The 24,355-nt window shown below is 40.4% G+C and overlaps 1 protein-coding gene across 7 annotated transcripts in view; it reads right to left on the bottom strand.

Annotated features, from left to right (window-relative positions):
* SCN8A (sodium voltage-gated channel alpha subunit 8) overlaps positions 1-24,355 on the bottom strand; it is a 177,710-nt gene that overhangs the window by 80,573 nt on the left and 72,782 nt on the right. For 4 of the 7 annotated variants that reach the window (XM_032348254.1, XM_032348253.1, XM_032348252.1 and 1 more), the window contains exons 3-6: positions 13,226-13,344; positions 10,886-10,975; positions 10,131-10,259; positions 8,244-8,335 (exon numbers count right to left, since the gene is read on the bottom strand). In XM_032348254.1, coding sequence (XP_032204145.1) covers positions 8,244-8,335; positions 10,131-10,259; positions 10,886-10,975; positions 13,226-13,344 — 430 coding nt within the window. Of the gene's footprint in view, positions 1-7,566; positions 7,975-8,243; positions 8,336-8,493; positions 8,586-10,130; positions 10,260-10,885; positions 10,976-13,225; positions 13,345-24,355 lie in introns of those variants that run through there. The other 3 variants (XM_032348255.1, XM_032348257.1, XM_032348258.1) reach the window with 2 other exon arrangements.

Below are 24,355 nucleotides of genomic sequence, written 5' to 3'. Positions count from 1 at the left end.
TCCCTACTCAGCAGGGAGTCTGCTTCTCCCTCTCCCTGTACCCCTCCCCACTGATCATGGTCTTTTTCTCTCTTTCTTAAAATAAAATTGTAAAGAAAAGGGGTGGGGGGAAAGGCTGTTCAAAAAGAGCACCAGACAGGAAATCAGAAAGTAGGAATTCTGGTCCTGGCTCAGTCACCAGATATGACCCATGGCATATCAGAACAAATTCAAGGTCCCACCTCATTTTCTTATATACAGAATGTGGACAAACACAGGAGTATGTGGCAGTGGGCAGTAGAGGAAACGATGAAGAATCTTCTTTAAAAGTCTTTCAAAACAGGGCAGAGATATTTATTTCTTCAAGATTAAGCAGCTAAAATTTCAATCTTATTCCGAAGGCCTGAGAGCTGTATCACAGTCACACAGATAAGTAAGAAGATACTGGTGGGGGTGCCTGGGTGGCTCAAAGTGGGTTAAGCCGCTGCCTTCAGCTCAGGTCATGTTATCAGGGTCCTGGGATTGAGTCCCGCATCGGGCTCTCTGCTCAGTAGGGAGCCTGTTTCCCTCTCTCTGCCTGCCTCTCTGCCTACTTGTGATCTCTCTCTCTGCCAAATAAATAAATAAAATCTTAAAAAAAAAAAAAAAAAGAAGATACTGGTGGTATGAAACAGAAAGCAACTAAAAAGAAGTACATGTTGTTCCAGTATTATGGGCCTTATTTTTATAAGTTGCTGAGGAATAGAAAAGTCCTTCACTGTATTTGGTTTGGTTGAGGTGGGTCTATACTAGGTCAATAATTCAATTCTAGGTTCCTAAAATTACACAGCTCTGTTTTCAAAGCCAAAGCATGATTAAAAAAAAAAAAAAAAAGTTGAATAGGTCACTAAAGAATGGTTGTAGTTTCTTTTCCTGGATTTCTTTAAGGAGAGCTTATATCTCCCCTGAAGGGTTCAGACAATCACTGATCTGAACACTTGATGATTGTTCAAGGCCATTTCCATTTCCATTTTAAATGAATGGAAAAAGGAGCTGTAAGCTGTCGTTTGTATTAGGAACAAGAGTGTAATACTACAAAACAGTCAAACCAATGCATTTGTGATATCAATCAATCAAATTTTAAAAAAAACATACAATTTTAGCATGAGTCTCATCTGATTTTCCTGCGCTGGGAACTCTCTAGACCGTTCAAAGACCATGTATGTAACAGGAAATTTCAGGCCATGAGGCTCAAATTATCCCCTTTTACAAAGCTGGGACCCTAGCAGCCTTACTTGCAGGAAGTGACCATCTGTTAGTAGGTTCCAGATGTCAGGGTGGACATCTGACCTAAATCCTCATCCTTTTCCTCCGGGAACTTAGAACGGGAACAAAAGATAGTCCAGTAGTCTTTACAAGTGGAAGGAACGATAACATGTAAATTTGGGAAATAAGTTGTAGCCCTATTCTGTCATTATATTAGGATGTCTGAGAAGTAAAGCCAGTTAGTAAGCTAAGAGATAGAAAAAGGAAATCGATACATGGAGACAGAAAACATGAAGAAAAAATACTTCCTGGTATCTGGAGCTTTCCGGTTCTGCATTCTGGTTTCCCTGGCTTCCAGAGCCTAAAAACATTCCAGCCCTTCATGTATCCTTTCACTCGCCACCAAAGATGATCGACTAATGCACCAACCATACATGGCACTCATCATTTTCCTGGGGATAAACCTTAATGCTCTCAATCAGCGGGTTTAAAATCTTTTCTCCATAAACCAGAAGATATTGCTGAAGAAATCTGTAAACATGAGTCAAGAAGGCTAAAAAAAAAAAAACCCAAAAAGAAACCAAAAACCCAAAACACTTGAAGTGTTTTCTTCTGAAGTCTGAGGTTTAGATCAACGTGTTGGTGAGAGCTTTTCAACTCTAAGAAGTTTAAGGTAAAAACTCAAGTTGGAAATGGTATTCAGCTGCTTTTACTTCACAGGGGCTCAGAGAAACATATCTTAACTAAGCAAGAATAACCACTAAATAATACTAACTATGGCCATCTAAAAATTTACTCTCCAAGACTTTTATCCAGGTCCCACAGGAAGAAAGGTGGTGTGGCATAATGTTAGCATGCCGAGGTAGACACACAATTACACAGCAATGTTAAATGTAAATGGTCACTGGGTCATCTGGCCTTCACCAAGACTCTTCTTCCTTCCGTTAGGGTTGATGATTGTCAAGGACCATATTTGCAGACATCAACACCAGGTTATGGAGATGGGGCTATCAGTGCATTTCTTTCTCCCCCTCCCCACAGTTTTATTGAGAAATAATTGATATACATCACTGTAGATGTTTATGGCATACATCATAATTGTTTGACTTACATATACTGTGAAATGATTATCACCATAGGGTTAGCTAACATCCACCTTCTCAAATAGATACAATAAAAAGAGGACAAAAAGAAAAAAAAATATTTCCTTATGATAAGAACTCTTAGGAATTACTCTGTTAACAACTTTCCCATGTATCATGCAGTGATGTTAGCTATCGTTATCATGTTGTCCACTATATCCCCAGCACTTTCTTATACCTGGAAGTCTGGTAACTTTAGACCAACTTCCTCCAACTCCCCCCCCACCCCACTCTGCCTCAGGGATCCACAAGTCCGATCTCTTTTTCTATGAGTTTGTTTGTTTTTAGATTCCATATTTCAGTGAGATCATATAGAATTTATTTGTCTTTCTCTGTCCAACTCATTTTACTGAGCACAGTGCCTTCAAGGTCCATCCATGTTATCAAAAATGGTAGGATTTCCTCATTTTTTTCGTACCTGAACAATATTCCATTGTGTATCTCTCCCACAATTTTGTCTGTTCATCCATCAATGGACACCTAGATTGCTTCCATGTCTTGGCTATTGTAAATAATGCTGTTATGAACATGGGGTGCAGATATCTTTTCTGAGTTAGTGTTTTCTTTTCCTTTGGATATATTCCCAGAAGTAGAATTGCTGGATCATATGGTAGTTCTAATTTTAATTTCTGAGGTTCCTTCATACTGCTTCCCATAGTGGCTGCACCAATTTACTAAACCTGACAGCGTGCAAGGGCTCCATTTTCTCCGCATCCATGCCAGCGTTTGCTGTCGCGTCTCTTTGATGATGGCCATTCTAACTTATGTGAGCTGATATCTCATTATGGTTTTAATTTGCATTTCTCTAATGACTAGTAATGTTGAGCATCTTTTCATGTACCTGATGGTCTTTCATATAATGCCTTTCTTGAGCTCAGCCTCTACAGTCTTGCCAGCAGTGACTGACACGCACTAGTAAATGCAGCCAGGCAAAAGTGCTCCCTGTTAGCACCAACACAGGTCAATAAAGTGTGAAGCTGCTGGTGGAATTCCTGACCTGATGTGTACAAGAATGGAAAATGCCACTGTTCTGGCTGTGAGGAGAAGTTGCCTTGCTTCTTCTACTGGCTCACACCACCACACACCAGAATAAGCAAGATACTGACTGGAAGCTGATTATCCCAAACAGAGCAGAATGCTCCTTCAAACAACTCCTACACAACAGAGTGTGCAACAGAAGCCACATGGGGGCAAATTGGACAGCAAGAACTCTTGGAAAAGGCTAACATTAACTAGCATGGGATGAGTCTGAGCAGAAGCAGTTAATACATTTACTACAGATCAAGAAAAGACAGCTGGACCCAACGTACAGAAATGTCAGCTACCAGAGAGGAAGTCGGGACACTTGAGGAATTTTGAGAAGCAGTGAAGCTGCTACATCCAAATGCATCTGAACCCCTGTCCCCTTTCACGACATCCAACCCCTTGGACAAATGAACAAAGCCTGCTTATGTGCCAAGTCCGGAGAAATCAGCCATGCATCCCGGGATCACAATCTTCCACAGCGGTGATGCAAGATCATAAATAAAGTAAATTTATATTTCCTAGCTTGTGGCTCAGGTTGAGAAATCTGTCTGGTTTGAAGCCACATGAGCTAATTCTACAAAATTAACATTGGAACGGGTCTCAAGAGCAGTAACCAGCAGTTCTCACCCCAGGGGGGAAAAGTTCCCCAATTTCCAAAGTCTGGCTTTGTCGAGACAAGCCCTAGGGTAAAGTTGTGCCAGGTCAATTTTCCTGCTGCAGGTTCAAGCTTCACAATGATATTCTTGAGGGTTCTTTAGATCAAGAATAATTTGGGAGAGATCTGGAGGCAGTAGATTTATTTCCAAGACCAAATTTGCATCACAAAGTTTGAACAAAACTTAAACTAGCTCCCAAAGGTGGGTCAGTGGGAGCCTGTGAGACTCCAGTGTTTTCCCATTTAGGACCATTGTGTTCAACTTCAGTTATCTTCTCTGAGAAGCAATGGGAAAAGGAGAAATACAAGAAGCACTGGATTAATAACTAGAATATTATAAAGGAAACAAGGAGTCTATAGTATGAAAACACTTTTTTATCCCCTTCACTGTGCAGCAGAAATTGCCATCTTAATAATGCATGTGTCTAAAGAAAATGCTTCCTTTGTGAATACCAGCGTGGGAAGAAGAAGGACCCAACCTTTTTCCTGCTTCTTACCTGATACCACAGGTAAGGAGAGAAAGTAACAGAAATGAAAGCACAGAAATTTAAAAAAAAATCAAAGAGAAAAATAATAAAAAATTATAACTCTAAAGAAAGCAAAATGATATTAAACTAGTGTTGGCAAATAGAAATGCAGTGCTTTTGGGGAGTCACTGAAACGATGATAGAAATGAGAAGCAACTGGCAAGTAAGGCTGTTCCAACTGGTTTTATTTACACCACTAAATGCTACTCAATAGGAAAAACTCAAGATTCCTGCTTTGAGATTTCCATGCTTTCTCTGGGTATGTCAGTCCTGTGGCACATGATTAAAACACGTAGAAGATCAAACTTCTGACAAAGTCACTCAGAAGCTCATTTTTATGCCCAGGCCCCAAATGAATATAAAGCAAAACAAAGTTTTTGTTTATTTTCTTGTTTGAAGATTTTATTTATTTATTTGAGAGAGAGGGAGAGAAAGAGAGAGAGACGGCGGTGGGGGGAGATGAACAAAGGGAGAGGGACAAGCAGACTCCGTGCTGAACACAGAGCCTGATGCAGGGCTCCATTCCCACTGCCCAAAGACCATGACCTGAGCTGAAACCAAGAGTTGGACCATGAACCGACTGAGCCACCTAGGCGCCCTGAAAACAAAGTTTTAAGACATGAATTTCTACACAGAATACTTCAATGTCGAGTTGAATCCAGCAAATTCTGGACCAAAGAAAATGTAGAAAGGGTCTTTTCCTGTAACTACATTTGCATGCACAGTTCTTCAAGCCAAGGCCTCAGAAGCAAAAAGGACACCATGTGTGATATGTATCTAGGTCTCCACTCAGCAAATAAAAAGGGTCAGAATGTGGGTTTGGTCTTTTCTCAGGCACTAGAAAGCTCTAAATCAAAGCATCCCTTATCCAAAAGGCTGGAGCTAACCAGTGCACTGCATTACCCCACCTTCTAGGAGTCCTGACCTCACTGACACATTTAGACTATCTACCAAAAGTTCTAAGAGGGACGGCAGGTGAGTGGGTGAGCTATCCAGGAAGGCAGAACTCTCGTGAAGGGAGCTGAAGGCTTTGTGGGATCTTGCAGACCTCATGTCAGTTATGTGGTTGCCCTTGCTTCTGTTCCTGGCAGCTTTCACAAAAGCCTACAATCAAACTGGGGACAGGAAAAGGTAAAGAGAGCCCCAGTCCCACTGAACTGACCCATGAGAAAACTTGGCGTGCACAACAATGACTTTCACTAAGAGGGGACTAAGGCCTGGCTCTACAGTAGAGTCAGAATGACTGAGATTTCCAGTCAAGGGATGGCACCAGGTCTAGTGACTCATGCAATGGTGCTCCCATCTTGAAAGGAGAGCTGGTTAACAGGCAGGTAGGAACAGGGCCACAGTCTTCTATAAGTAGAATGGGGAGGGAAAGGACTTGGCATGAAAAGTCACACTTTAATTCAAATACCAATTACACCACTCACAGACAGATCTATTACTGGCTTTATTAGCCATTAGAGTTATTTTGCATCCCAGCTAACTTCGCAAAGCCAGCTCGAGTGGGGGTGCTTCTAGAAACAGGAATCTGGAATCTATTTCAAATTGTGAAGTGGAGGTCTAAGGCTTGATACAAACCTTTTCTTTGGGTTTAGCTTTCTTCTTTATAATAATAATTGCTACACAAAAATCACTGATAGAGCACCACTCTGTGTTTACAAATAGATTTTGCAGATAGACAGATAGACAGGTTAATAATAAGGATAAGTAGTCTGATCCCGGTCAAGAGTTACCTTGCAGAAGTGCTGTGGTCAGAAGCTATCCGTACAGCAGAGACAGAAGCTAAAAGCTAGACCAGAGATAGCATCTGCTGCCCTAGTTAGTGAACAGAACGCAGCTTTCCAATTTAATTCTGGAAGAGAAGTTTTCAGATCACAAGAACATAAAGAGACAGATGCCTTGCAGAGTACATTGGGGGAAGTGAGCAGAAAACATGGGATCATATTTAAAAGAGGCCAGAGAAGAAAGAGAGCCGAGGGAAAATGAAAATACAGATTTGGTGCTCCAGATGCCTGAAGAAATAAGGCAAGTCCTGCCTAAGGGTTAAACCACCATCAGTGAGCTGCGTGACGCTGCCTGGAGAATGAGCTTCATTTTTTTTGTCAAACGGATTTAAAATGGCTAGGAACTGAACCTTGGTAAGTCAGGGTTGTAGTTTTTTTGCCAAGAATGTACTCCAGCTGATGCCCAGCCTCTAGCTGACAGGGAGAAAGCTCCCACTGCTAACTAGAAAAGAACTCATTTTTAGTAGGGCCTGAATTTACTGGCCCACTTCATGCCTAGATTTGTAAATGGAGAAACTGAGGTTTACCTTTCTTGAGGTTCTCAGAAAGCCACATTCCAAGCCAGTTCTCTCCAGGACTCTATCTTTAGGCTTCCCTCTCTCTGTCTCTGATATTTAGATAAAGTTGAAAAGGGGGAAAGAGGAATATTTCTGAGTCGGCCGCCAGAAAAGCCATGTGATGCCAGGAACAGGATGCCTCTGCTCTTCATGTCCCTGTTTCTATAAGAGTGCAGTGGGAGGCCTGGTCCCTTGGGTGTCTTCCCTGAAAGCCCCTGAATGGAACCAGAGACCAGCCAGCAACTGCACACTCTTGATTTCTGCCATGTTACTGCCCGTGTATCTCAGGCTAGCAAGACTAGCTCAAATATCTTCCCTTCCAAATTTCAAGACCAGCCTTTGGAAAAAATAGTTAAGTACTACCTGGTAGTAAGGATTTAAATTAAATTAAGGATCTTAATGTGGGATCCATAGGTGGGGTTCAGTGGAGTCTGGGAACTTTCCCCTGCTTCTCGAAAGGACTTAAAACTTTCAAAAGGTTAAGAAGCACTTGGCTAGTTCAACCAGGACCAAAAAGAAAAAGGCAAAAATTATGAAACCACTGTCAGTTAACTACTTCACAGCCACCCACTGATTGATTCCTTTTCCTTCTCAAGTTTCTGTCCTTGTTGTTTGCCCATACATTCAGACGTATGTATGTTATCTTACCTTTCACTGTTTTTAACAGCATCTGCACAAGCTTTCATTGGGATTTATGTTTGAGAATGGCCTCTGAATACATACATAGTAGATGTCTACTGGTTCTTACTCCAGTGAAACAGACAGCAATAGGATGTGATAGTGATTACTAAAGTTGTTCACTAACTCCAAGGCTCTTCAATTTGGCTCTAAAACTGGACTAGTTAACAGGGTAGGTGTCTTCTGTGGTTAAATAAGTCCATTAACACAGTTACAATGAAAGTATATAGTTCATTGAATAACATCCCATCAGCAAACCATGCGACAGGAAGCCTAGAAACCACAAGCAATGGGATGATGGTGAATGTTAAATATACTGTAATTCCATGAGGCCAGGAAGCAAATGATCAATGTTTAAAGAGACAGCTAGCTCTGTGACAATTTTTTCAGATACTGGAGGATCCAAGTGATTTTTCAGCACGTGCTTTCTCAAAGCATGGATGGAATGGGGGCTGCATGCCTGGCCAGCGCTGCCATCGCAAGGACCTGAGGACCAAAGGGCCATTCCAGAGAACGTCTCCCAGGAAGAACATGCGGAATGCAAGGCCATATCAAGTGTGCTGACACCAGTTTAGAATGTGGTGGACACAATGAATGGAGGGCAAAGAGGCGATGAGGCAGTCCATTGTGTGTGTAAATTTTCTCACCTGGAATTACAGAGATAGTTTTCAAAGCTCGGAGAACCCTGAATGTTCTCAGCGCTGAGACATTGCCCAGGTCCACAAACTCTGTCACATATCTGTAGTAAGGGAGGTCACACACAGACACAAATGACAAACACAGACACGAACACAAACACCGAAGGAAAAAAAAACAAAACCACAACAAAACAAAAAGTACAATACGTCACGTCAGGGCCCTAACCCAACACCTAACACCAACCCCGGGCCATCTTACCTGGGATTACCGAAATAGTTTTCAAAGCCCTCAGTACCCTGAAAGTGCGTAGAGCTGAAACATTGCCTAGGTTTACAAACTCTGTTATATACCTGCAGAATCAAACCAAAGTTAACTTGTAATGGTACCACTGGGCGAGGGTTTGACAATGGGGGGGAAGAAAGGGTCTTATACACAAGCTATGATTTCATTCTTTTTGTTGTTGAAAAAGAAAATTTCCAAATATAAACACTTAAAGAACACATTTCTTTTTTCAGTTGGGCAAGGAGAATTCAAAAGAATATTTGAAAGAACTGACACAACCAGGAGGTTCTGAGGGCTTACTCTCTTAATCAGCATCGTGCTGTGTGGATCCCAATCAGAATGACTATTCTTGGTCCATTCATTATTTTTAGCAAAAAGGCAGGCCAGGATGTATCAAAGGCTATGTCCCCAAGCTTTGTGAATAATTTCTTAGAAAAAAGGAGGCAAATTTCTGTAGCTGAAGCCCCAGAAAAACAAATTTACATCAAGTAGCTCCCTAGTTGACTATGGCAAAAGTGCCATAATGTCTACATATATGACTTATCGAAGAGTTGCACGCATATCTTTGCAGTCACACCCTCAGATGAAGTGCCTGTGACATACAAGAGCAGGGCTCAGGATCATGGGATCAAAGAAAATAGTGTGTTAAGTGCCCATTTTATCACCAGCTCTGTGCCCAGCAAGGACACTTAAATTTTAAATGAACACCAGTGTGCATTCATAATGTTGGAAAGCTGGAAATTGCCTTAATATAACAGAAAGTCAAAGTTTCAGTTTCAAATATTCAATGCATAGCATTCACTCATTCACATTTTATAGCTGAAACCCATCTTTCTGACACTCAGACCTGTATATAAACAGATGCACTCACTCTCTTACACATCTGCGTGCACACACACAATCTATGCAACGCCCTTACTCCCCACCAAGAGAGTGGTGCTTCCACACCTGAAATATACCACAGAGTGCTTCCACACCTGAAAATACAAATAGTTATATCTTCTCTAACTCTTCAACCATCAGTTACATTTCCCAAAGAGATACAGGTATACAAACATGCAGCTAGCACACTAATGTGGGGTCATACTGCCCTCTCAGAATAATTTGAACTTCTGGTCAGTACTTACTTCCTTAGGAAGGGACCAGTTTGGATACCTTGGCTCATGTTTTTAACTTTAAAATGTGCTCTCAAGTCTGCAACATCTGGACCAGCCTCATGAAATTACATGCGATATAACCTATCCAAGAAACTGATTTTCAGGTTAAGGTTAACACCTAAAAAATTTCAAATCTTCACCAAGGCCCCATGGTGATAAGCAGGCAAACCTTGATTAGTGTTATAAGGGGGGAGAAAATATGAGAGCATGTCAATGGAAAATCACTTGCTACTTTCTTTCCTTGCTGTAAAACCTTGGCTTTCCTTCTCCCATGGAAACATGCTGTCATTGTCCTCACAAGCAAGAATCACAGGCATAAAGCCTGCTTGGCCTTAAATGGTTGTCCATTAGTTCCTCTTATAACTGGCCATAAACACACTTACAGACACAACCAGGAATACAGCCACACATACACAATCACACCCAGAACAGCAGTAAAGTAAGCAGACAACTTACGCCATCATGATGACACTGAAATCCAACCAGTTCCACGGATCCCGTAAAAAGGTAAAGCCATCTATGCAGAAACCTCTCGCAATGATTTTCACTAGTGATTCAAATGTATAAATCCCTGTGAATGTGTACCTGTCAAAGAAATGGAGAGTTTGAGGTAATTTCCAAACAGACAGAAACTTTAAATGAATCCTTGAAGGTAACGGTGCCTGAAATGTGGCTTCAACTAGTAGAGACAAAACGGAACGGGTACAGCCAATGCAGCAGAAAGGAAGGAAGGAAGAGAAAGGGATGCTTTGAAGGAAACTTAAGAAACACAAAACCAAGAACTCTGGAATGCTGTACCGGGTGCCATCTAGTAGGATCATTTTGAACCAGGTGAGGAGGCCCCAGAGCTATTTTTAACTTAAGACAAGTTAAAACAAAAAAAAATAGGAAACCTCATGTTGGAGAAGGCAGTCATGAGGGACTAACTGAGGGCACAAGATGGCGCTGGGGCAGCCAAGTCAAAGGCATGGCCAGCACACGTAAGGGTGGAGGTGAAGGGCAGTAACTTCCAGAATGTACTTTCTCTTTCTAGAGTTGACTTCTAAGGATATTTCCTAAATTCCACATGGATCCTCACCCTTCTCTGTGAAGTAAAGAGTGGGGGAAAAAAACAATTTTTTTCCTTGATGGATAAACTGTGCAAAGCAAGATTTGGTGTGTAAAAATCTTTAAAACAAGCAAGCAGACAAATAAATAAATGAGCTACTTACTCCACATTCTTCGACCATTCAGGAGGGTTACTAAAAGTCATGAATACACAGTTGGTCAAAATAGTGCACATAATGATCATGCTAAATACTGTAGAAAAGAGTCAAGGGAGAATATACAAAATCTGGCCTATTTTCTTCCTCAGAAAGCAAACACATTTCACATTGGGTATCATGAGAATTAAGTCAGTAACCTGAAAGGAGACAAAGCACAGAGGACAAGGAAACGGCGAGGTGATAATGAAAGCCACCATGAATACAGAATGCCGCCATATGTATCCACACCTGACCAGAGAACTGTGGGTGGACACAGCAGGAGAGCCACTCTCTTTCTTTCAAAGGGCTGTCACTGCTCTACTCCTTTTGGATAAATTATCTCCCCCCACCCCTTCCCTCTTCAGCCTCAGCTATGGAATAAGCCTCTAAATCCCAGTGTACAAAGTAACCAGAAATCTACCGGTCTACCAGATGCCCAAATCATAAGGTGAAAAAAACACATTAAATTGAATCTATATTATTCAGTACTCATTTACTGTTAAGTTAATTATCTTGTCTTGCATAACTAGTTATTTGGAAACCTACATGCAATTAATGGTTAACTTTTTTTTTTTTTTAAATTGAAGTATAGTTGGCACACACTGTTATGTTGGTTTCAGGGGTAGAACACAATGGTTCGCTTTTGCTCCTAAGTCCCCAAAGGGCTGAACTGTCCTTAGAGGGCAAGGCAACAGCCGCTATGTGTGGCATTTGAACAGTTTGGGAAACCAGTCACGACCTGTTGGGTGAGGATTTCAAGGACATATGCACCACCATACTAAGAATTAGATAATGGGGAAGATGCGTCTGATCATGCTGAAAGTGCTCAGGAATGTTTATGGAGAGCAAACCATTTTGTTGCTTTTTCCATTCCATCCAAGATTGTTCTCAACCCTTTCTGTTTCTGTCTACTGAGAAAAAAATAAACTCCTTTAGGTCAGTATGTGAGTTACTCAAACTCAAAAAACTGTCACTTTAACAAGCACAGAAACCATATCCCATTTGTTGCTAACTCTCTCTCTTGCTAACAGCTTCTACCATCCTCACTCTACTAATGGAGTTTTTAAAAGAAAAAATACTTCTTACAGCTGGATTTTTTCTTCATTACAGCTCAACTTTTCTTCCAGGAATAACACAATCCAGTTAGAAGAGAAAAAGATGCTGCCTTCTGATCCAACAAAAGGGGAATAAGTCCACTGTGAATTATTTATTCCTTGTAAACCTTTAAGTTTCAGAACTATGTTTCTTGTAAACCACAGATTTCGGAACTGGGCTGCTAAATTCTTAGAGTCAATAAAATGCGCCAACAGCTTAGCCAACGAATTTACTAAGTTCCAATCGCCACTTTCCTCATCCCAATTGGAGAATACAATATCCTTCAGAGCATGGGACTAAGTACTGACAAACTAAACTCCAACCATTAAATATAAAGTCACTATGCAAAGGTGCTAAACTCATCACATAATTTTTCATCTGTCATATACTCTTCTATATTAATAAGATATAAAAGTCAGGCCACATGAGAAAATGAGCATTTTCTGCTGAAGAGGGGGAAAATGCGAGTAGAGACTCATATTAGGCTTGCAATCTGGATCTAAACCTCTATACGAAGGGGCCATTTAATGTGAGAAACTGTCTCTGGCACTTTCCATACTCACTGCTCAAGAAATCAGAAATATTCAAGGCAGATTTCTAAAGCATTCATTGAACTCTTTATACTCAAGAAGTGGCCTTCCAAAAAATTCTAGCATTGAACTTGTGTTAAAGAACTGAATCGGGGCACCTGGGTGGCTCAGTGGGTTAAAGCTTCTGCCTTCGGCTCAGGTCATGATCCCAGGGTCCTGGGATCGAGCCCCACATCGGGCTCTCTGCTTTGCAGGGAGCCTGCTTCCTTCTCTCTCTCTCTCTCTGCCTGCCTCTCTGCCTACTTGTGATCTCTGTCAAATAAATAAATAAAATCTTTAAAAAAAACAAATAACTGAATCGTTTGCCTCAGGATGAAATGACTGAACTCTGAGCACTTTAAAGAGTAAGACTTCAGTTACAGGTTAGTGTCTTGATTTGCCTCTTCTCGTGATACCAACAAAATTCCGGACTCCCGTGATATCATTCTAGGAAAAGAGAGTTGGCTGAAGCTTAGTCCAGGATCTGGCAGAAGGTCACGCAAACTGCTGGCTCCAACACTACTGTCAACGACACTGATAAGATACTTAATATACAATTCAATTGTCAAAGCTCAGAAACATATTCTATATACCAGCGACCATGCAAATGCTGCACTCAGCCCACATTTGTAGAAAAGGATATGAATGTATCAAAATTTTAATAGCTATTCTTCTTATCAGGTTAAAAGGACTTAAAATATACAAGGCAGGCGTGGCACTAAATCTGAAGAGAGTTTTCCCTCTGTTTAATACTACAAAGGTCTGTGGAGAAAGAAAAAGAGAAATTATTAAAGCATGGGAATTAGTCACCACACACAATAACATTTTTCTAGGCAAGAAATAAATAAACTTAAATGTATTTATAATTTTGATTTCCCAAGCTGGTTTCTAAGGCAAGAAACCTTAAGACACTGTGTCTTTCTTTCCCTCCCATCCCTCCCCTGACCTGCTCCCAGATTATAGACATAACACATAATGTGTACTATCTTAGCAATTTTATGTACTTCTATAAATTTCTTTCTTTCTTTCAGAAACATATTTGAATTATACTTAAGCTGTACTCTGCCAGCTGGACAAGATATTGAAGTCCATTAGCTTGGGGTTCATTCACCCAACAACTGTTTTCTACATCCCTACTGTGTTCCAGGCAATGTTCTAGGTGCTTGAAAAACAGCAGTGAACAAGGCTACCATGGTGCAGGAAGCTTATATTCTAATGGGGAAGAAAGACAACAGATTAAAAAAAAAAGCATAACAAATAAGTAAATGATATACAATGTGGTAAGAGCTATGGAAAAAGAGGAAGATGAGGGAAGAGGAGACAGAGAATACTTGGGTCAGGGGACATGTGAATGGGGAGGTGACTCATTCTGAAGGAGGTTGTCCATGGAGCAAAGACTCGAAGTAAGTGAGAAGAGCTCTCCATTCCACTGGTGCTTACCTACGGAGTCTACTCTCTCTGGATCTCAAAAGCCTCCATGACCAAACAGCCTTGACGAAATCATTCAACTGTATTTCCCAACGTGAATCTTCCTGTCTTGCCATGTTATACTAAGTCATAACTGGCCTTTGCTCACATGAGCAATGTGAGCCTTTAAAGGCCAGTTATGACTACCCACAATGCCACTACCCACAATGCCTTTTCTTGTCTCATGAATTCAATTCAAAGTACTTCTGAGCATCGATTCTGTGCTAAACTCTGGGTTACAAAATTGGATAAAACTGTACATTTAGGAAAGGCATATATGTGAACTAGTAATTATGATGCAGGGTAAATACAAAGTTCAGTACGAAAAATATGCATACTGTATGAGAGGCAGCAGGAGGGGGAGTTTTTTCTCCCCTTGGGTAAAGAATGGAAGGGAGGAGAGTGAGTTAGAAGATATTCATGAAGGAAGGGAACTGATATTTGGAAGGGATTTCAAAGATACAAAGGGAAGGGCTGGCAGGGAAAGGGAATAGAATAGAATGTAGAGAAGCCCAGTAGCACATAACTGTGGGCCATTCTCAGGGAACTGATAGGTAATTTGGTGTTGATGGAAAAGAAAGAGAGAAGGGGTGCAGCAGACTACGAAGCTGGAGAGGCAGGGGCCTTACGAGACTGAGCTACTAAGGAGACAAGGCCAGTGGCAAGTACACAGCACTGGCAACTCATTGTGTGGATGAAAGAGCAAATTGTCAAATGTTAGCCATTCTAAGTAGGCTTTAAAAAATAGGGCACCTGGGTGGCTCAGTGGGTTAAGCCTCTGCCTTTGGTTCAGGTCATGATCTCAGGGTCCTGGGATGGAGCCCCGTATTGGGCTCTCTGCTCAGTGGGGAGCCTGCTTCCCCCCACCCCTCTGCCTGCCTCTGCCTATTTGTGACCTATTTATTTGTCAAATAAATAAATAAATAAATAAAATCTTTAAAGAAAAAAAATATATATATACCAAGCAATACATGCTTGTAATTTTATATAAGGCACAGAAGACTTAAGTTCTATCTCATTACCCAAAGATAACCTTTGCTGTTATATCTTTTTTTGTACATCTTTTCTGAACTTTTCTGTGTAAATACAAGCATACAGATACAGCCTTAAAAAGACTTACTTTCTCTCTCAGATGGGATTGTACTATAAATAATCTTCTGCACCTTGCATTAAAAAATGAACCCCCACAAAGAAAAGCCCAGGACCAGATGGCTTCACTGATGAATTCTACCAAATGTTTAAAGAATTAACACCAATCCTTTGCAAATTCTTCCAAGAAACAGAAGAGGACACACTGCCCAACTCATTCTGTAAGGTTGGTATTGACTTGATACAAAATCAGACAAAGACATCACAAAAAAAATCAAAACTGTAATATCCCTTTTGAATACAGACACAAAAGTCTCAACAAAATACCAGCAAACTGAATCCAGCAGCATATAAAAAGGATTATACACCATGATCAAGAAATACAAAGATGGTTTAATATGTAAAAATCAATCAATATAATGCAACATACTAATAAAATTAAGACAATAACCACTAGACCACCTCAACAGATGCAGAAAAAGCATTCAACAAAGTCCAATACTCTTTTATAATAAAAACACCCAACAAACTAGAAAGAGAAGGGAACTTCCTTAACCTGATGAAGAGCATATAGCTAATATCACATTTAATGATAAAACTGAAAGTTTTCCCTCTAAAATTAGGAATAAGACAAGGATGTCCCTCTCACTACTTCTATTCAACACTGTACTGAATGTTCCAGGCAAGGCAAATAAGCAAGTAAAACTATTTCTGTGTGCAGATGAAATGATCCTGTATATGGAAAACTCTATGGAATACACACTCACAAAGCTATTAGAGCTCATAAACAAGTTCAGCACAGTTTCAAGATACAAGATCAATATATAAAAATCATTAGTATTTCTATACACTAGCAATAAGCAATTCAAAAATTAGGAAATTAAGAGAACAACTCCATTTACAAGAGCATCCAAAAGAACAAAATACCTAGGAATAAATGTAAGAAACGAAGTATAAAACTTGTACACTGAAAACTACAAAACATCATCAACAGAAATCAAAGAAGACCTAAACCAGTGAAAACCATTTCATGCCCAGGTATTAGATGTAATATTGTTAAGATGGCAATACTCCCCAAACAAATCCACAAATTCAAGGCAATGTCAATCAAAATCTCAACTGCTTTTGGGGGCAGAAATTAACAAGTTGAGAAATTATGCTCAAGTCATACAGAAATGCAAGGGAACCAAAAGAGCAAAACAATTTTGAAAATTAAGAATAAATTTGAGGACTCACACTTCCCTGTTTCAAAGCTTACTAGAAAGCTATAGTAATCAAGACTGTGGTACTAGCATAAAGATAGCCATATCTATCAATAGAACAGAACTGAGAATTCAGAAATAAACCCATACAACTACACAAATTGATTTTTGACAGAAGTGCCAAGACAATTCAAAGGGGGAAAGAGTAGCCTAGCCTTCAATCATTGGTGCTGGGAAAACTGGACAACCACATCCAAAAGAATGAATATGGACCTCTATCTCACACCTTATACAAAAATTAACTCAAAATGGATCAAAGATCTAAATGTAAGAGCTAAAATGATAAAACACTTTGACAAAAAACATAAGCGTAAATCTTCACATCTTTGGATTTGGCAGTGGTATCATACTTGTGACACCTTAAAGCACAAACAACCAAATTAAAAAGAGATAAATTAGACTTCATCAAAATTCAAAATTTTGTGCAACAAATGACAGTATCAAGAAAGTTAAGAGAACCCCACAGAATGGGAAAAATATTTGCAAATTGTGAATCTAAGAATGGTCTAGCTGCCAGACTAGAAAAGCATTCTCAGAACTCAACAGTAAAAAGACAAATAATTCAATTTTAAAGTAGACATTTCTACAAAGCAGCCAGACAAATTAGTGGCACATGAAAAGATGTCCAACATCATTTGTCATTAAGGAAATGCAAATAAAACCACAATGAGACAGTACTTCACACCTACCAGGATGATCGTAATGGAAAAAAAAAAAGAACATGGAAAAGAACAAGTGCTGGCAATGATGTAGAGAAGCTGGAACACTCACATATTACTGGCAGACGTAAAATGGTGCAGCCAGTTTGGAAAACAGTTTGGCAGTTCTTCAAAAGTTAAGCACAGAGTCACCATATGACCCAGCAATTCCACTCCCAGGTATGTACATACCCAGGAGAACTGAAAACAGGTATTCACACAAAAACTCATACACAAAGGTTTATTAAAGCATTATTCAAAATGGTACAAAAGCAGAAATGACCTGTAATGTCCATTGGTGATGGGTGAATAAACAAAATGTGGTCTATCCATATCATGGGATATTATTCAGTCTTTAAAAGTAATGAGATTCATTTATATGTTACAACACAGATGAACCTTCAAGGCATCATGGTAAGTGAAATAAGACAGACACAAAGGGACCGATATAAAGTTCTACTTCTATGAGGAACCTGGAATAGGCAGATTCATAGAGATGGAAAGTAGAATGGAGTTTACCAAGTGCTGGAGGAGGAGATATGGAAAGACTGTCTGATGCATATAAGTTTCCCTTTGGGAAGATGAAAAAGCTCTGGAAATGGATAATGGTGATGGTTGTACAAGATGATGGATATATTTAGTATCACTGAATTGTACACTTAAAAATGGTTAAAATGGTAAATTTTATGTTACTTATATTTTGCCACAATAAAAATATAAACATTATTATCTGAAGAGTGCTCAGTAAGGTGTTATTGACAAATTTATAAAAATCAGCTTTATTCCAAGTCAAATAATAGAATTAAGAAAAGTAATAGCCAAAGGTGGTTTCCTAACCCATTTTGCTAACCCATTTTGAACTTCAAAATGATTGGAGGAACTTTTTGAAAACTAAAGACATCTGGCCCTAGAAAAAAAGGAAAGAAAGAAAGAAAATGATGGATTATTCATGTCACAACATGGGTGAACCATGAAAATCTTGAAAAGAATTCATACACAAAAGGACTTTATTTACATGAAATGTCTAGAATAGGCAGATCTATGGCGGAAAGTTGGTTAGATGTTGCGTAGGGCTGGATGGAGAAGGGAATGGGGAGTCACTGTTAAGGGGCATCTCTGGGGAGACAAGAATGTTCCAGAATTAGATAGTGGTGACGACTGAACAACATGTGAACAAAACACCAATGAACTGCACACTTTGAAATGGTGAACTAACTTGTGAATGATACCTCAGTAAAAAACAAACACCACAGCAACAGAACAAAAAAATAAACTGTTTAAGAAGTATAAGACATATAGAAAGGCCTAAAGAACAATACCACCAACATCCATATACCCATCAGTAGCTGAAGAGACTAAGGCCTTACCAATGTTGCTCCTTCCTTCACGCTCTCCAAACACATCCCTCCTTCCCACAGAGGAAGCATGATTTTGAAACTGGTCTTGAGGTCCCACTTTTTAATGAAATATTCCCAATTACTCTGAGCTCTCCCTTTTCTGAACTCCTATTTATAGTTGGACTCCTTCTGCCTTTCATTCCATTCTAAATCTTTTTATTTAACCCTCCCACTGCCCCAACCAGTTACCCCAAAACTAGGTTTTACACTCTCAGAGGGCAGGAGTCAATCTCACATTTCTTCCCACAGTTCCAATAACCCAAACCCATGCCACGTACTTCCAATAAACAGCTGCCAAAAATCCTTTCCTCTCATCGTCTAGTCTTTCCTAATCTGGCAGTCACGCCTTTCTCTCCCAGTAGGAAAGCAGTGTTGGTGTTATGCCATATATATTCTGGAAATGCTCAATTCACCATCCCTAGTGTTCGAGACTGCACTGTGATAATGTTCTTCCTGTTACCAGAGGGTACTGGCTCTGGTGGAACGTGCTGCAGGAAAGCCGAATCCTAAAAGCAAGAGGAAGCAGTAGACCTAGGGTTAAGCTGAAGCAGGTCAGAGGCCAGGTCTTCCATACTTTGGTTACCCAAAGAAACAAAGACACCGGGACTTTCCAGAAACTCCCTCTCTGAAGTACTTGTACGCCTCTGGGTTTCTATAGCAACTCCCTCTATGAAAATGCCAAGCCTTTTAAATAACCTCCTCATTCAGCCTCCTAATATTCCCATGAAGTATGGGTAGGGGAGGGATTATTCTCCTGTATGCATTTTACAAAAGCTCAGGAGAGGGACACCACCCAGCAAAGGTCACGCAGCAAAGGTCACGCAGCAAAGAGCAGTATATTATGCCAAGTTTAGAGCCTCTTTACAGCTTCTCCTGTGCCAGATTGAGAGGCTGATTAGTGGCAATGTGGCAGAGAATGAGACTGGTATGGGGGATGGATTCCCTGGTGAATGAGAAATTTGAGCCCCTGGGGCACACGACATAAAAGCCTAAGCAGCAATGAAAGAAGCACTGGCCCATGTCCCAGGATCTAAAAACTACCAGGCCAGGTCTTTACAAAATCACCCACCTGCTTTAGAGGAAGACAGGGAACAGGACTTTTAAAAGTAGCGTACTCTGCACCCTCCATTTCTCTGATCTTTGAGTTTGATCATGGAAAAATCATGGAAAGATGGGTCTAGAGGTCCACTGAGGGTACCTCCTACTGCGGAGTCAGCATCTGCACATGAACAACTATCTGCTAACTGCTTAATGAACAAATGCTTGTGTGTCTGAGTTGAGGGACTAGGAGAAGAGGCAAAAGAAAAAGAAGACATGAAGGAACGGAAACTGTTAGTCTTGGTTGAAGAAAAGCCAGGAGGCAGCTAGGATTCTGAATTAGTAAGTGAGGAGTTGGCAAGGAAAGTAGGGATTTTGGTGAATTTTAAAACTATGGTTTCATAGGTATAAAGGCTTTATTAAGAATATTTTATATGTGGGGCACCGGGGTGGCTCAGTGGGTTAAAGCCTCTGCCTTCAGCTCAGGTCCTGGTCTCAGGGTCCTGGGATCAAGCCCCGCATCGGGTTCTCTGCTCAGCGGGGAGCTTGCTTCCTCCTCTCTCTCTGCCTGCCTCTCTGACTACTTGTGATCTCTATTAAATAAATAAATAAAATCTTAAAAAAACCCCAAAAAACAATATTTTATGTGGGGCACGTAGGTGGCACCGGTTAAGCAGCTGCCTTTGGCCCAGGGGCCCTTGGATCAAGTCCTATCAGGCTCCCTTCTCAGTGGGGAGCCTGCTTCTCCCTTTCCCTCTGTTGCTCCCCCTACTTGTGCTCTCTCTCTGTCAAAAAGTAAGTAAATTTTAAAAGAAGGAAAAAAAGGAATGTTTTACGTTTTATGTGTGAAGTAGAAATTTCATAATTAATTTAGGTATTAAATACTGTGCATAAAGTAAAAATAGTTTATCAGCACTCTTTCTAAATACTTCCATCCTAGGTCTTCATCAAGTATAAAAAGAAGATATCTTTTTTCCACTCAAAGAGAAATAAACACATGGTCCACACAAAACCACCTCCAGTGAAGATGAATCCTCCATACTTCTAGTAGCCGGCTGTATTACAATAAAACATACTTTATTGTTAAAATAACTAGTATATATGCTTAATGTATATGCAGTTTTAAACAAATGCATCTTTTTTAAAAAAAGATTTTAGTTATTTATTTGTGGGTGGGTAGCATGAGAAGGCGGGTAGCAGAGGGAGAAGCAGGCTCCCCACTGGGCAGGGAGCCCGATGCAGGACTCAGCTCCAGGACCCCGGGATCATGACCTGAGCCAAATGCAGACGTTTAACAGACTGAGCCACCCAAGTGCCCCCTTTCATAACTGCATCTTTAGCATAAAACAAGGTGGTGTGTAGACTAAGACAAGTACTCGAAGCTTAGGAATCTCCCTTTCAACACTGGCATTTGCAGTGCTCATGTGACAAACAGCCTCATGTATATCAGGAGAGAGCAAATCTCTTTCATAAAGAGCCACACAGTAAACATTGCAGGCTCTGTGGGCTGCACAGTCAACTCAAGCCTGCCACTGTGGGGCAAGGTAACCACAGACAACATATAAACAAGTAAGAGTGTCTGTGTTCCAATAAACTTTATTTATGGACAAGGAAATTGAAGTTTCATGTAATTTTCACACATCACAAAATATTATTCTTCCTTTGACATTTCTGTAGTCATTTAAAAGTATAAAAACCCTTTGAACCCATGGGCCATACAACAACAAATGGCAGAGATGATCCGACCCACGGGGCACAGCTGGGTGAACCCTGTCACACACTAACACCAGTTCTGTACCTAGGCCCAACTGGCTACATAGGAGTTAATCACAGCAAAGAAGAAGTAAAACTCTCACTCTTTGTGGAAAATACGATACTTTATGTGGAAAACCCAAAAGACTCCACCCAAAAATTGCTAGAACTCATATAGGAATTCAGTAAAGTGTCAGGATATAAAATTAATGCAAAGAAATCAGTTGCATTTCTATACACCAACGGCAAGACAGAAGAAAGAGAAATTAAGGAGCTGATCCCATTTACAACTGCACCCAAAACAGTAAGATACCTAGAAAGAAAACTAACCAAAGAGACAAAGACTCTATACTCAGAAAACTATAAAGTACTCATGAAAGAAATTAAGGAAGACACAAAGAAATGGAAAAACATTCCACCTCATGGACTGGAAGAAAAAATATTGTGAAAATGTCTATGCTACCTAAAGTAATCTACACATTTAACACAATCCCTATCAAAATACCATCAATTTTTTTTTTCAAAGAAATGGAACAAATAATCCTAAAATTTATATGGAACCAGAAAAGACCCCCTAATAGCCAGAGGAATGTTGAAAAAGAAAACCAAAGTTGTCGGCATCTCAATTCCAGACTTCAAGCTCTATTACAAAGCTGTAATCATCAAGACAGTATGGTCTTGGCACAAAAACAGACATATAGATTGAAGGAACAGAATAGAGAGCCCAGAAATGGACTCTCAACTCTAGGGTCCACTAATCTTTGACAAAGCAGGAAAGAATATCCAATGGAAAAAAGACAGTTCTTCAACAAATGGTGTTGGAAAAATTGGACAGCCACATGCAGAAGAATGAAACTGGACCATTTCCTTATACCACACACAAAAATAGACTCAAAAATGGATGAAAGACCTCAATGTGAGACAGGAATCCACCAAAATCCTTGAGGAGAACACAGGCCCTCTTCGACCTCAGCTGCAGCAACTTCTTCCTAGAAACATCGCCAAAGGCAAGGGAAGCAAGGGCAAAAATGAACTATTGGGACTTTATCAAGATCAAAATCTTCTGCACAACAAAGGAAACAGTCAACAAAACCAAAAGACTACTGACAGAATGGGAGAAGATATTTGCAGAGGACATATCAGATGAAGAGCTAGTATCCAAAATCTATAAAGAACTTATCAAACTCAACACCCAAAGAACAAATAATCCAATGAAGAAATGGGCAGAGGACATGAACAGACATTTCTGCAAAGAAGACATCCAGATGGCCAACAGACACATGAAAAAGTGCTCCACATCACTCAGCATCAGGGAAACACAAATCAAAACCACAGTGAGATACCACCTCACACCAGTCAGAAAGGTTAAAATTAACAAGTCAGGAAATGACAGATGCTGGCAAGGATGTGGAGAAAGGGGAACCCTCCCACACTATTGGTGGGAATGCAAGCTGGTGCAGCCACTCTGGAAAACTGTATGGAAGTTTCTCAAAAAGTTGAAAATAGAGCTACCCTACGACCCTATCACACTACTGGGTATTTACCCTAAAGATACAAACCTAGTGATCTGACGTGGCATGTGCACCCAAGTGTTTACAGCAGCAATGTCCACAATAGCCAAACTATGGAAAGAACCTCGATGTCCATCAACAAATGAATGGGTAAAGAAGATGTGATACACACACACACACACACACACACACACACACACACACACAATGGAATACTATGCAGCCATCAAAAGAAATGAAATCTTGCCATTTGCAACAACATGGATGGAGCTAGAGGGTATTAAGCTAAGTGAAATAAGTCAATCAGGAAAAGATAGTTACCATATGATCTTTCTAATATAAGGAATTTGAGAAGCAGGGCGGGGCGTCGTAGGGGGCAGGGAGAGAAAAAATGAAACAAAATGGGATTGGGAGGGAGACAAACCATAAGAGACTCTTAATCTCACAAAACAAACTGAGGGGGACGGGGGGGGGGGGGGGGGGGATAGGGAGAGGGTGGTAGGGTTATGGACATTGGGGAGGGTAGTGCTATGATGAGTGCTGTGAATTGTGTAAGCCTGATGATTCACAGACCTGTACCCCAGGGGCAAATAATACATTATATGTTAATTAAAAAAAAAAAAAAAAAAGGAAATGCAGATTAACAAGGCCCACCACAGAGGTTTGGGATTCAATAAGCTGCAGAGGAATCTTGCTCACCAGGATCTGGGAACCACCAAGTCATCTTCCAGGTCAATAAAAGGAGGGGTGGCTCCAAAACACCTGTCTTCAAACACTTAGGTTCTCCTGCTTTACCGGCCTCTACCTAGCTGTACAGCTTGGGTGAGTCCCCGCTTCTCTCTGGATCTAATTTTCCTCATCTGTAAAATGATGGCATGCCCCGGCCTTTTCCTGCTCTGAGATCTGTGATTCTGTGACTTGGAGAATATGCAGAAGTATCTAAGAGGAAGTGCAACAAAGCAGCAAGCCATACTTTTGAGGAGAAAGTCTATTATTATTTACTCTTTCACATTACATGTTGGTAGAACTCTCCTGAATTTTGCTCTTTCATGCGATACTCTGTCAAAGCCCAGGGTCAAGAGCTGTGATACTACCCTGAAAACTATACTTATATGTGGGCGGGGGGCAGCACGGAGCAGTCCCAGGGCAACCCCAACTCCACGCCCCATTCTTGGCAGACCAGTGAATAGGAGAGAGAAAACAAATTGAGATGACTGGTGATGGGCTGACTTAAAAAATATATATATTTAAAGCATTTTAAGGCCATATGCACAACTAATAAAATCTTAGTAATCATCATTAAACTGCTGATAAGAATCTAGAAAAGGAGTTTAGTTCCTTGTTCAACACTGGATTCTTCAAAGTCCGGGAAGAATCAATGGGAAGGACAGCAAGCTTTGGATTCTTACAAGAATACTTCTTAAGCAATAATCACTTGGTGTCCATGAAGTCCAATAATATTTTACCTAATCTGTCTTAAATTAGATCTTTGCAAAGTAAATGAGTTAAAAGGGAAACTGAAATTGAATTGTGGTTTACTGTCCAAGGGGAAATATCAG

Source organism: Mustela erminea, chromosome 6 (genome assembly GCF_009829155.1).
Source record: "Mustela erminea isolate mMusErm1 chromosome 6, mMusErm1.Pri, whole genome shotgun sequence".
Classification (NCBI taxonomy): Eukaryota; Metazoa; Chordata; class Mammalia; order Carnivora; family Mustelidae; genus Mustela; species Mustela erminea.
The sequence above is the reverse complement of the archived record's forward strand: the minus strand, read 5'-3'. Positions and strand labels throughout refer to the sequence as shown.